General features: G+C 41.6%; 1 protein-coding gene across 1 annotated transcript in view; it reads right to left on the bottom strand.

Moving 5' to 3' along the window:
- EMCN (endomucin) overlaps window positions 1–13,996 on the bottom strand; it is a 118,354-nt gene that overhangs the window by 17,658 nt on the left and 86,700 nt on the right. Inside the window, exons 6-10 of the mRNA XM_062199135.1 lie at window positions 8,331–8,423; window positions 8,041–8,094; window positions 5,129–5,224; window positions 1,312–1,336; window positions 148–209 (exon numbers count right to left, since the gene is read on the bottom strand). Of these exons, the coding sequence (XP_062055119.1) occupies window positions 148–209; window positions 1,312–1,336; window positions 5,129–5,224; window positions 8,041–8,094; window positions 8,331–8,423 (330 nt within the window). The remainder of the gene's footprint in view (window positions 1–147; window positions 210–1,311; window positions 1,337–5,128; window positions 5,225–8,040; window positions 8,095–8,330; window positions 8,424–13,996) is intronic.

The raw sequence follows: 13,996 nt of genomic DNA, 5'->3' as shown, positions 1-13,996 counted from the left end.
CATCTTTTCTCAATTTGTATTTATTGAGAGTTACTAGACCATCTCTACAGAAGTTATGCATTTTGACTAAGTTTCCCATGAACCAGATCCAAGGTTACAGTTAGATTTTGAAGTAACCATCTCTCATCTAAATACCTGGAAACTTACCAGACTCATGAGAAATTGTCTTAACTGTTAGAAGCTTCACACTCTCTTTATCGGACTGAGGTCTGTTTGAGACAGAAAACAGTAAGTTAACACCACAGTAATTAGCACTGCATGTCTGTGAAAGAAAGCCAATGTGACACAAACAGAATGAAGAAGATGTGCAGCCATATGTGTTTTTATATGTTTCTATGGCAAAACCTGTATTTCCTCACATGCAAATATTCAAATATTTTGGCACTTTCCATTTCTTCTGGAATCAAACCAATAAATCGCTGTCACAGTATTACTGTAGTGATCATCAGATACATTCAATACCAGCATGGGTCAAGGGCAACCCCTGTCACAAGGTCCATGTCATGAATTAAGAAGCGGATGGAACAGAAATGTTTCCCAACCTTTAGGGCTGACGCTGAGTTCTGGAGATACTCCTGTTCATGAGATCCTGAGACACGGTGGAGAAATGTCTGACTGCCTAAGATTTCCACTCATCCTTTCTCAGACCCCAAACAGTTTCAGACCCCAATTCCTTCGCCTGGACATCTGCAGAGCTTCCATTTCTAAAGTCAGATGGGTTGGGAATGTAGGGATATCTAAAATTCAAAACCTGATGGTATACAAAAATACTTATGTGAAGGCAGGCTACGAAGTCAGGTCAACAAAGAAAATCTAGCCATAGTATTTGATTTTTCCATGTAAGCAATTCTTCAAAGCTCTTGGTAGCACCTCAGTCTGACCGTTAGCCTGGCTTGTTAAAGGTTTTGTTTGTTTTAACAAAGTCCACACAGAATAATCATCTGGGGTTAAGGCAAAGCCACTTAGAATTGGCTCAGAGTACAGTTGCAATTTTTCTCTAACTTCTGCTGAAAATTTTACTAGGAAAACTATCTGAAAACTCTAAGTGTGTCTTCTATGATATTTTCCTTCATAGCTATATTCTTCTACTTTTCCATTTCACCTTATTATTTTCCATTAACCACTTTAACCAAGCTGAGGTCAATTTTTTCAATGAGGTGGCATTTCTCTATTAAATAGTCAACTCCCATCAATAGTGCTTGCTGCAAACATTTCTTTTAAACAGCCGCACTGAAAGTATAAGTAGATCATTTTCCCCATGTAAACGAAAGAGTCAGAGGTTCTAGAAAACAATGATGTGGCCTTACTTACTGATCATTTCCATTTTCTGGTGCGCCTGGGAGAGGAGAGAGCTGCTGTTAGTGTTGCAGAGAGCTTGGCTTCCCAAACCCTGAGACCCCCTACTGCTTCCCATGCATTTTTAAATGATTTCATCCCCTCACAAACATTTCCCCAGGTATGAATAGTTTATACCCAGGTTGACATTCATGAGAGAGTCCTCATCAGGCCAGCTCCACTACATGTACTTCTGGACTCATTTTGGTCTCCTAGTTTCAATTACGATGCGAAACTATTGTCCTTTATCACACAGCCAACAGACACCAGAAAAGTATTTCAGTGTCTCTGAAAACATTCTCTGTGAAGTTTCGAATTACCTTTTAGACCAGAGAATTGACTTTTATACTTTCCTTCCAAACACTGCTCTTCCCTGGGACACAAATCACTGTATTTGTGGTGAGCTACCATGTGGATATTGTTTCTAACTGCATCTTAAAACCGCTGATTCGGCCTCTCAAAACTACCCTGCGAAATGTCAGAGGCTGCAAGCTGCAACTAATCCTTTGTATTCTTTTCCAGGTTGCCTCACGATTACGATTCCGTAGGCGGAGAACATCTAGGGTTGAGAGTGAGAGTGCCCTGCAGGAACACAGCCTTCTCAGCAGTGCGTGCTGGTGGTCGAACCTTGCATTAGGCCACGTGTTTAATGGGATTGTTTAAGGCCCCCTTGTTATGTTTCCGCTTCTGCCTTGGGTCTATTCCACTGCCATTTAGTTTCTGCCTCTCGGATTTCTTTTCAGATCTACTCTAGCTCTCATCATTGGGATAGGTCTTTTGATTTTAATTCTGGTTCTTACCAGCCTTGTTTTACCAGACCTAAATTTCCACTAACATTTCAGGTGATTCTTAGTTAGGATACTCTGTCACGACTCTTACAACTGGGATCTAATTCTTTGACTAACTCAAATGGTGCTTACACACTAGATCTATCTCATCCTATCTCCATCAGTAGGACTTTAAAACATTTTTGTTTGATCCCTGAGTCAAATATAATATCATCCTGATGCTCACAGTCCTGTTTCAAAGTGAGTTATGGAAATTTTCATATATTTGTGGTTTTTTTTTTAGAGTGCTGTAATAGAGAGCTGGGCTAATTAGCAAATATAAGAATGTCAACAGACTATTTTCTGCATATGTACTGTGCTTATTTGGGGTTAAAGCTCAGCCTACGGTTAATATTATCTACATAAGCTTGATTTTGTACTGAAATCTATGATTCATGTTGTTTTTCAGAGAGGAGAGTGTGTTTAGTAATTTTCTGAACTTAATGAAGTCTCACCCACATACTTGAAGAGGAATTAACTGAAGGTGTTTAATGGTGTTAATTTAATGATAACAATGCTATAAATTCTATTTGGGGAACAAAAGTCAACAATAACCAAATAGATTTGGCTAGTTATGCAACTGCCAAACTGGTTTTAAAGCACTGTATGTCTTCCAAATAACTTCTCATCATGGTAGGAACTTTATACATCCGGCGTTTCCTTTAATGGAAAATGTCAACTTTTCAATAACATATTTTCAAATCTTCCTTTGCAAAGAAAATTCTCAGTACAGGGTACACTTTACAAATAGATTCCGCATACTAATGTGTACCTATCCTATATACTCAACACCCACGGGCTTCAAAGTGGATGGCTGATTGCCTGTACCAAGAAGGATTGGTGGCTCAAAAACTTAGAGTAATTAAGCTGATTTATAAAAATGCTCTTTCCTCTCTGGAGTCTGGGCAAAGAAACATATTTCAGACATTATCAAGAAGTTTATTCACTCACTACCAGAGGAAAAGGTATCAATTTGTTTTCTTCTTCTTTTCCACCAGAAGCTAAAATGAACAGTGCTGCTTGGGACTCCCGACCTCTCCCTGCACCGTCACAATCACGCTCCTGCTGATGGTGCCATGACACTCAGTGGACGGTTTCAGGAGCAGCATCGATACTGTCCTGGGAGCACAGTGTCCGTGAGGCAACCAGAAAATAGAGTAGCTTATACGTCTTATTTTCCTCTCCTCTCCTCTCCTCTCCTCTCCTCTCCTCTCCTCTCCTCTCCTCTCCTCTCCTCTCCTCTCCTCTCCTCTCCTCTCCTTCTCTCCCCTCCCCTCTTTTCTTTTCTTTTCTTTTCTTTTCTTTTCTTTTCTTTTCTTTTCTTTTCTTTTCTTTTCTCTACAGGCAGAGTTAGACAGTGAGAGAGAGAAAGAGAGAAAGGTCTTCCTTCTGTTGGTTCACCCCCCAAATGGCCGCTACAGCCGGTGTGCTGCGCCAATCCAAAGCCAGGAGCCAGGTGCTTCCTCCTGGTCTCCCATGTGGGTGCAGGGCCCAAGCACTTGGGCCATCCTCCACTGCACTCCCGGGCCACAGCAGAGAGATGGACTGGAAGAGGAGCAACTGGGACAGAATCTGGTGCCTTGACAGGGACTAGAACCGGGGGTGCCGCCACCGAAGCTGGAGGATTAGCCAAGTGAGCCGTGGCGCTTATATGCCTTATAAAAATAACAAATGGGAAACATCTCAAAAAAGTACTTTTTACCTTTTAATAGTCTATGAAACTTAGAGGTTTGTTAGTGAAAGGTAAGATTGTATTTTACTGGACATCAAAAATATAGTGCATCAGGCATAGAACAAAGGTCTCCTGTCTACCAAGTACAATGCATGCGGACAATAGGTCACTGGGGACTTGAAGGGTTTGTCAGATTTGAGGGGAGGCAGGTACATCCAGATGTGCTTGACTTAAGTATGATGAATGCAGTCATCAGTTTCTGTAGAATCAAACTTCAAAAAACAGCCCACTGTGGTTGAAGAAGTGGTGTGTTATAGAAGATAATAAATTGGTGTTGGGGCTGGAGCTTCCAGGGTAAGCTGGATATCAGGTGTGTAACAAACTCTTGAAGGTGGGGGGAGGGGATGGACATTTTAGGAGAAGAAATATTATAAGCAGAGTCATGGCTCCATGATGCTGTACGACATCATCATGGCAGGGGTCTGGAATGGATAGATTGTTAAGGGAGTTAAGGAAGAAAGAAAGACAGTAGGGGGACTGCTGAATCATGGGAGCTGAATGAAGGCAGAGACAGGAAAAGCGCTGAGAGAAGAGTGCTAAAGTCACTGAAGCAGAGAGCAAGACTGAACAGAGACAGACAGAAATCCAATATGGTAGGGAACTTTGTAAGATGTATTAATATTGGTTCAGGAATTTTGACAAACATAAGACATTAATTAAAAGGGAAGCTAGGTGTGAAGTATATGGGAGCTCCCTGGGCTATCTTTGACAATTTTCCACTAACTAAATCTAGTCTAACATGGAACATTTATTTAAACAAAGGACAAAATATATAACAGCGTCCCTTCAATGGGAGGAAGCTGTGCCTCCCCAGAGGGAAGTTAGCCCCATAAATAACTCTGTTCTTGAGAGTGTGGCCCCTAAGCTGAACTTCTAGTAAGCCCTCACTTTGTTCTCTGTTAGGTAGAAATGCAAACGATCTCCACAGGACACAACGATGCCATCCTAGGTACTTTTTGCTGCTCTATGCCCCTGACTGCCCACAAAATTTGGGGCTCTTTCATGAATAAGAACTTGTGTTTGATACCTACCAATAATGGTTCCTCCTGCCTTCTGACCTTTACCTGCATTTAATGGATTTCTCTATCCCTTTCCCTCTATTTTTGTGATCACGCACTATGGATTTTATTTCTATCTGTAACCCTTCTGTCCTTTTAAGAGTTTAAGCTCTATTATAGATTGAACATATATTCATTCTACTTTCAAGAAAACAAAACTGAACACCATGACCTACCTGGGTCTGACTTCCAGCACATCCGGTACAAACCCACCAGAACAAACACTGAGAGTGTTACTACAATCAGAGCAATAACCACCGGCAAAATAACACCTAAAACACATTGGGAACATTGTCAGTTAGAGTGCCTACTGAACTGCATATTCGTTGAGCAAAAGCATGCAGGCTTCTTTTGTCCTTTACACATCATTCCACTAAAATGTTATATTCTGGGCAACGATTTCTCTAGTTCACGGGTTTTCCTCTTGTTGTCATTTCTGACATATCCACTTGATGTCAGTCTTGTTAGCCTTTCTGAAGCGAAACTTCAGATCTAGGAGAGACAGTCCCCCATCTTCCTGGAGACTGAGGGAGGGAGGAAATGGATGCCCTGAGAAGTAGATGATTTCCTCTAAGTTAGAATTAAACTCACATTCACAAATCGCATTCCCCAACACTTTACAGTGAGGCTACTGATATATATGAACACACACACACATACATGAACACACATACACACATGCACACATACATATATAATATACATAGTGACTCACCTGAGACTGCTCTAGTCCTAATGCTGATATTCTGAAAAACTCATGAATATCTTTCTATAACAAAATTGTCAAACTGGCACAGACATTAGTAACGTAAGTGAATATCATAGTAGCTATGATTCCTAAAAATGAGCCATGGGGTTCAGGTGAGGGGTGTGCATGTGTGCATGTTTGGGGGAAGAGGCGCTGCTACAATCACTCAGGGTAAATGCTTTGTTTTTGGTTTTATGATCTGCCTTCTGTTCTGACCATCAGTTACCAGGTAAATACCGCGGTCACGACAGCAGAGCTACTGTAGGGGCATGTGGGGTCTTTAAGTATTCATGAGAAATGCAAGATGAAAATAACACTGTGCATGGATTTTTAAAAAAAATTGTGCCAGAATATACTTATCTTTTATCTCTTGAAGTCCCCTCTTAGAATAGAGGGATTGAAATTAAAGTTACTATTTAGCTAGGTATTCCCATCTGCTTCCATATCGGCTCCTCATTTATGTATCAGGAGGGTAATACAGTACTCTGATTCCTAGGGTGGCTTATGCTTCCATTTTCAGGGTTAAATATTTGTTTTAATTATGTTCTGCTGATTTCATAACAATCCTTGAATGAGATCTTTATTGCCTCCTAAAATGAAGATACCATGAATCAGCAGGTCAATAATTTCTATGCTAAGTTATTTAATGGAATGGCTTTACCTAAACCTAAGATAATCTTTTATGATTCCAGATTTACAGAAGTTCATCTTATCCTTAATTGCTGGGGAAATTATTAAATATTCTATGTTCAGTCTTAGCAAACACGCAAGGGTGCTTCAAAAATTTCCTGCTTGGGGCTGGCTCCGTGGCACAGTAGGTTAATCCTCCACTTGCATTGCCTGCATCCCCTATGGGCGCCGGTTCTAGTCCCAGCTGCCCCTCTTCCGATCCCGCTCTCTGGTATGGCCTGGGAAAGCAGTGGAAGATAGCCCAAGTGCTTGGGCTCCTGCACCTGCATGGGAGACAGGAAGAAGCATCTGGCTCCTGGCTTTGGATTGGCAAAGCTCCTGCCATTGCGGCCATCTGGGGAGTGAACCATTGGAAGGAAGACCTTTCTCTCTGTCTCTCTCTCTCACTGTCTGTAACTCTACCTCTCAGATAAATAAATAAATAAATAAAAAATTTCCTGCAAATATAGAATTAAAAGATAAGTGTATTTTGGTTCAAAAATTGAGAAGCTTGTGCATAATTTTTTTCATATTACACATGATCAGTGAACTTTTTTGAAGAACACTCATCTACGATTTTGATAAAATGGAACATTTCTTAAAGGCCATTTTTAATGGTTGGACAAAATTCTGTCAAGGTGATAAATCATTTTTTGGTATAATTTTTTCTTATTATTTTATATTGAAACTATTTAATTGACAATGATGGAATTTATTCAAAATATACAACTTGAAAATCTGAACATAATTCATTCTATGGGGATTTCGGTGTGTGTGTGTTTTGGTTTATCGGAAATGTCTCATTGACTCATCCTTGGCCTTTGGTGGCAGCTGCTTAGCTCTAAGGTAGGAAAAACCATTTTTTTTTTAAGATTTATTTATTTGTTTGAAAGTCAGTGTTACACGGAGAGAGAAGAGGCAGAAAGAGAGAGAGAGAGAGAGAGAGAGAGAGAGAGAGAGAGAGAAAGGTCTTCCATGCGCTGGTTCACTCCCCAATTGGCCACAACAGCCAGAGCTGCGCCTACCTGAAGCCAGGAGCCAGGAGCATTCTCCTGGTCTCCTGTGCGGATGCAGGGGCCCAAGGACTTGGGCAATCTTCTACTGCTTTCGTAGGCCACAGCAGGACGTTAACCCGCTGCACCACAGCACTGGCCCCGAAAAACCACTGTGGCATAGTGGGTAAACCCACTGCCTGCAGTACCAGCATCCCATATGGCCACTGGTTTGAGACCCGGCTACTCTACTTCCGATCCAGCTCTCTGCTATGGCCTGGGAAAGCAGTAGAAGATGGCCCAAGTCCTTGGGCCCCTGCACCCACATGGGAGACCCAGAGAAATCTCCTGGCTCCTGGCTTTGGATTGGCACAGCTCCGGCTGTTGCAGCCATCTGGGGAGTGAACCAGCAAATGAAAGACCTCTCTCTCTCTCTCTTTCTCTCTCTGCCTCTGCCTCTGTAACTCTGCCTTTCAAATAAATAAATAAATGCTTAAAAAAAAGAGACCACATTCACTTGTAGGGAATTCTTAAGGAGGCAGCAGTTAGATAGGCATATAATGGTATTGCAGATTCTGTTAAGTTGAGAGAAAAGGCTGTCCATACTCTGAGCCTTGCCATTAATTGGTCACATACCAACATAGCTATTGCCATGAATGAAGATATATCTGTAACTCACTGGAATAGGAGGGGTTAGTTGATGAAGAGCTCATATTTTTTCCATCCTCGGTACCTATTATTTTAAGAAAGAAAAAGACAAGTCACTTTGGTTAATGTATGCAATCCCCACAATTTTCCCTCTACTTCCATTTAAAGCAGCATCTGTGACTTACAGGTATGATGCTGCAAGTGGGAGAAATGCTATGTCCTTGTGGGAAAGCTCTGTTCTGTAACTCAAGATGGGTTGGGTTTTCTTGGTGACAAAGGTGGAGCAGAGCAGGGTTCCACTCAGACACAATGAAATCATACCTTGAGACTGTAAGATGATTGCTGGAGTTGTTATTGCTGCTGAAGGCAACGTATTGGTTTCAGAAAATGGTCCATGTGGTTGTGAAGTGTTAACTGTGGAAAATAAAAAATCCAGAGTCAGACAGTAACATTAATTCTTCATATTGGATTTCTTTGCAGCTTCAAACCGTTTGCATTTCTAAAGATCTGTGGAAACTATTTATTGTTGAATAATGGGATACATGCTGTCATATTACTGAGCTGTGAGTTCATTTAGTTCTCCTGGAAAGATGATTAAATCTGTACCCACAAAACCTAGATATTACTATTTAATTTTCACAAGTTGGCCTAGAAAACTCGAGAAAGTCTCCTACCTTAGAGTATAGATTGTATCACATACTGCATTAGATTCTTGAGGGAAACAAATCTACACAAAAGCATTATTCACATTTCAGATATTATAACTTCGGGCAATAGTGTTTTTTTTTTCTATCAGACATATTCAAAAGTCACATAGATGCACAGGACTTCAGATTTCTCAGTGGAAGAGGAGAGAAGGTTGTATTTGTGGCTTTGATTAGAAGGATGGGGGATAAATCACAGAGGATGCGTTCATTTCCATCTCCTGAGCTCAGCTGCTGTTTACACGGTGTGCCTTTCCCACTGTCCAAGCTCTTTCCACCCCAGGAAAATGTAACAGTAAATGTAACAGTAAATTATGCATTTACTGTTACCATTACTTGTTTGTTTAACATTTGCCACCTTCAACTGGAAGGACTGAAACAGAAACTATAAATAAAAATGTCTTATTCAAAATCCACATATCTTGAGAGGTTCAATGGAGATATAAATAAATAAAGGTTTCACAATTGTATGGCATTTTTTTCTTGTGAATTTGGGATAAAAAGTAATTTGCATTTAGAAAATTGCTTGAAAACCTTAATTCCCCTTCCTTCATGGTGGGCCTGTTTGCCTTGTCTATACTGAATTACCAGTTAATGGAGAGCAAAGGCTGTAACTGTCACCACACCGCACATGGACGCCTACCCCAGCGGGCGTGCAGTGGAATGTAGCTGACTGCTGGGCTCCACGAAGAGGTACCTCTTAGGACTGTGGCTCCTCAGGAGGACTGAGGCCATGGGTAATTGCATCAAAGACAATGGTATTTCCATGGCTGCCCTGGCTCTTTCTCCTTTGCCACCCACAGCCCAGCACGCCCTGCATGCTTGTGCATTTTTGACATCTGTGGGGAAGAATAATGATCAGAGTCTGTGCCGTTCTTGCCATGTAAGAGGTCTGTGGGAGGAAGCTAGATATATGCCCCCAAGAACAAAGAAAAGTGCCAGCCTAGGCTAGCAAGCAAGCAGAAACAGGAATATTAAATGAAAGAGTAGGAACGAGCTGAAGCCTTGGTGCTTTTAGTTCCTGTTTGCAGCGTCAGGTCCTTTAGTGAGGACAGATGCTCTTTCACGCGTGTTGGTAGAGAACACGATGACGGATTAAATAGCCAACGGGATTAATCCTCATGGATTACCTACAGGTTATTTTTTAAGATCGCACACCCTATCTTTCTGCTTTCTCGTAGACAACATTATGCAATAGCTCCAGGACTGAACCCGATCTAGTTCAGAGGAAACACAAAGACTCCCCACTGGAGAGTGGATTGTCAGTCTCTGGTAGAGGTAGCAATAGAGTTAGCCCTTCTTAACAGAACACCTGAGTGTCTCTTTAAACCAAGACTTTCACATTTTTTGTTTTGCTTTTCTTTTAACTGCAACCCTCAGTTAAGAATCATTTCTCAAACTGGTAAACACACACACACACATACACACACAGAATTACTCCTCTAAATGTGTGATGCCTTCTGGTGCTTCATTTTCTAGTTTCTCTTATTTCCTTTCTGCACATATTAGTTATGACCCCCGTGAGTGACTCACAGTTGAGAAACTCAAGGTTGATCATGCGACATGATCGGATTGCTGAAATTATGGCAACTGGCTGAATTCACAAATTGTGACCCTGCTGCTGTTCTCTGCAATACTAAGATCGAGGTATTCAGGCTGTGCTCAGAGCTGATGATTTTCCTGGGTTCTGCTGAGATTCTTTTATTCCACATTACTCCCCAAACTGCACTGTCAGGGGAGATATGGGAGAGGTATAGAGGAGTTAAGAGCGGGATTCTGATGCAGAATTCCTGGCTTCAAATCTGAACCTAGAACTTGCTCACAGCGGAATCATGGGCAAGTCACTGAACTGTTTTTTTGTCTGTTTCTGCATATGTACACTGGGCTTATGATTCAATAGTATAATGTCATAGCATTATTTAGAAAAATTAATGAACAACAATAATTATAGCTGCTTAAGCTAATATTTTATACTAATAAGTATACACAATATGAAGGCACTTAAGAGTGTGGGGCAGAAAATATAAGCTTATTTTGATGCCAAGATTTTATAAATCCACATGTAGGTTTCTCAGAATAGGTATTTTCCATGAAATTCTGAAGACACTTTGCATCCATGGATTTCAAAAATTCTGCACCAAAATGGACTTGTTTTTTACTTCTACTTTCCATGAACCAGCTGAACCACCCTCACGTTATATAATATATATTATCATGTGATGTTAGGATACCACTATGTTGTGATTATGCCACTAGAGAGTTGAACCTTCCAAACAAAGGCAGCTTGTCTAATTTTTTCCAAAGCTCAAAATGTAAAAAACACACGAGATAGACTCTTCAGGCACTCCTTTGCTCTAGTCGGGAGCCAGTGTATGATGATACGCAGTGTATTCTGCTCATGATCTGGTTTGCCCTTGGGCTCTGACTTCTGGTGACTATGGTAAATCCTGAGTTTTGGATATTTTGTGTCTCAACTTAAATCCAGTTTGCAAATGTCATGTCAGAACTTGGAGCAAGTTTGAGATGACTCTCAAAGCCAAGTCTGTTGTAATAGTGTGCATCCAAATTTACCCCTTGGGTGCCTGATGGTGGTCCTTAGTTGGCTCTTGCTGAAAATCTCTCAGTTGACAAGTCACTGGGAGTTTTTTTTTTTTTTTTAAATTCTAGGTGCTTTATTAATTGACCTTTTGATACAAAATGACCTATTAAATATGCAATTTGTGGTTCTTGGTGTTGAGGTCCATAGGACAAGCTACGAAGTCTTCAAACCTTGAGCTGAACTCCACAAGCGGTTATTTGCCTTTTGAGTTGGTTTTTCCATGTCCAAGAGGTAGTAGCAGCAACAGCGCCCACCTTCTGGGCAGCTTACTTCTTGGCATGGTGAGCTTGTAAGACTGCCGCAGCTTCATCCATCTTGGAGCGGAGAAACTCAAGACACTCCAGCATGTGCAGCAGCTCCGAGTTGTCCATCTCCAACAGCATTCCCGTGATCTTTCCCGCCAGGTTTGAGTGTGCATCGTTTGGATGATCCGGAACAGTCGTTCTCCCAGCATCCGTTTCTGCTCCTGGGGGGATACTGGGCTCGCTCCTGTGGCTGCATCCATGCGGTGACCCAGCGACGCAGGAAGGGCCGAGCTGGCCTCGTTTGTGAGCCTAGCAGTTAGCACCGGCTGTTGGCTGGGGCCGTCACTGGGAGTTTTAAAGATAGGAGGCTTTATGGAGGTCGCAGGGCACTATGGGGTCATGGGAACGCAATGAACAGAATCCGACCTGAGGCCATGTAAGAGCTGCATGTTCACCACCTGCTCTCTGAAATCCTTCGCTGTGTCTGCACCGATGTCCTGCATTCCCAAGGCTGCTCTCAGCCACCAAGTGAACAAGGTGGGAATTTGAAGTCAGGTGTGTTCCTGGGAGATATGAACTCCTTAAAGAAGGAACTCAGGCTGGGGGGATTGCTGATGGCCTTCCTGAACCTTCCTTGGAATGCAGGGCAGTCTAGGTGCTCCCACCCAACATTCGCTCCTTCTCTTCTCTGTATGGCAGCCTTGCATCTCTGATGCCCTTCCCAGTGTCCTTGCCATTTTCTGTCATGGATGTTTTCCCTGACAAAATCCCTGTCCCTTTAATTACATCTCGAATTCTGCTTCTTTGGAGATCCAGAGTAAAACAACCTTTACCGGCAATGGTGTTAAAGACCGCTTCCTATGGGATTAGAAATGAAGCCTCGGGGCTTTAAAACTGGAATGAGAACAGGTGGTGGGCACCAATCACCTTTTTAAAATCTTTGATATTCTTTCCCTTCTTTGAAAAACCAAACTCTTCCTGTGGGGAAAAAACCCTTTTCCCATTCATGCGGTCATAAGAGATGTCCCTTCTCACTCTAGACTCAGGGTCACTGGCTGACCAAAGTCCCCTCCTGAGAATTTGAGTGTGGTGGTCCTGGGATGTTCCCAGGTGAAGCTCTGAAGGAACTATTGATGGCAATGCCAGATTCCTGAAATTACCTCGCTCCTCTCCTTCTTAATTCTGTGGGCTTCCTAGTATCCTTTACAGACACACACACACACACATCATTTAATTAAGCTGGAGTTAAATTCTGTTTGCAACCTAGCAACCTTGAGTATTTAATTTTTTAGTTATCTGTTTTGGCAAGTCGGATATGCAGATATGGCAGTTTGAAGTGCAAGTCCTTCTATCCAAGGACTAGGAGCAAGATCTGGTAAAGAAAATGACCAGATTTCAGACAAAAAAAAAATTTGAGCCCCATATCTACAGTATACTTTTATGTTTGCATATACAGACATAAAAATAAACATCATTTAATTCCATTTTCCATGAACTTTTCATAGTTTTTCCCAAAGAAATCTTTTACTTAAGGAATACAAACTTCATAAGTAGAACTTTAGGGATATAGTGATTCTTCCAGCCATATTCACCCTCCCACCCACACTCCCACCCCTCCTCCTCCTCCCTCTCCCATTCCCAGTCCCATTCTCCATTAACATTCACTTTCAATTAAGTTTGTACACAGAAGACCAATTCTATACTAAGTAAAGATTTCAACAATTTGCACACACACACACAAAAAACTGTTTGAGAACAAATTTTACAGTTAACTTTCAAAATACAACTCATGGAGGACAGAAGTCCTGCATGGGAAGTTAGTACACAGTAACTCCTGTTATTAATTTAACTATTAACCCTCTTATGTATGATGTCAGACCACCTGAGCCTCTTGACATGAGCTGCCTAGGCTATGGAAGCTTTTTGAATCCACAAACTCCATCAGTATTTAGACAATGCCATAGGAAAAGCAAAAGTTCTCTCCTCCCTTCAAAGAAAAGTACATCCTTCTTTGATGGCCACTTCTTTCCACTGGGGTCTCACTCACAGAGATCCTTTATGTAGAACATTTTTTGCCACAGTGCCTTTGCTTTCCATGCCTGAAATGCTCTCATGGTCTTTTCAGCCAGACCAGGATTCCTTAAGAGCTGAATCTGAGGTCAGAGTGCTACTTAAAGTGATTATCATTTTATGAGTCTGCTGTGTGAACTGCTTCCCATGTTGGAACACTCTCCTTTTCAATTCTATCCATTATTATTACCAGATACTTGCTCCTATTTATATGATCACTTTAACACTTAATCCTATCTATATATTCGCTTTAACACTTAATAGGATCACTTTAACACTTCAGAAGGTGACAGGAACCCAACTTTGTGAGCCATTACTGCTGCATTCCAAGGACTGTGTTATCAGAAATTTGGAGTCAGAAGCCAAGGC

Source organism: Lepus europaeus, chromosome 8 (assembly GCF_033115175.1).
Source record: "Lepus europaeus isolate LE1 chromosome 8, mLepTim1.pri, whole genome shotgun sequence".
Taxonomy (NCBI): Eukaryota; Metazoa; Chordata; class Mammalia; order Lagomorpha; family Leporidae; genus Lepus; species Lepus europaeus.
This window is presented reverse-complemented; position numbering and strand designations above follow the sequence as displayed.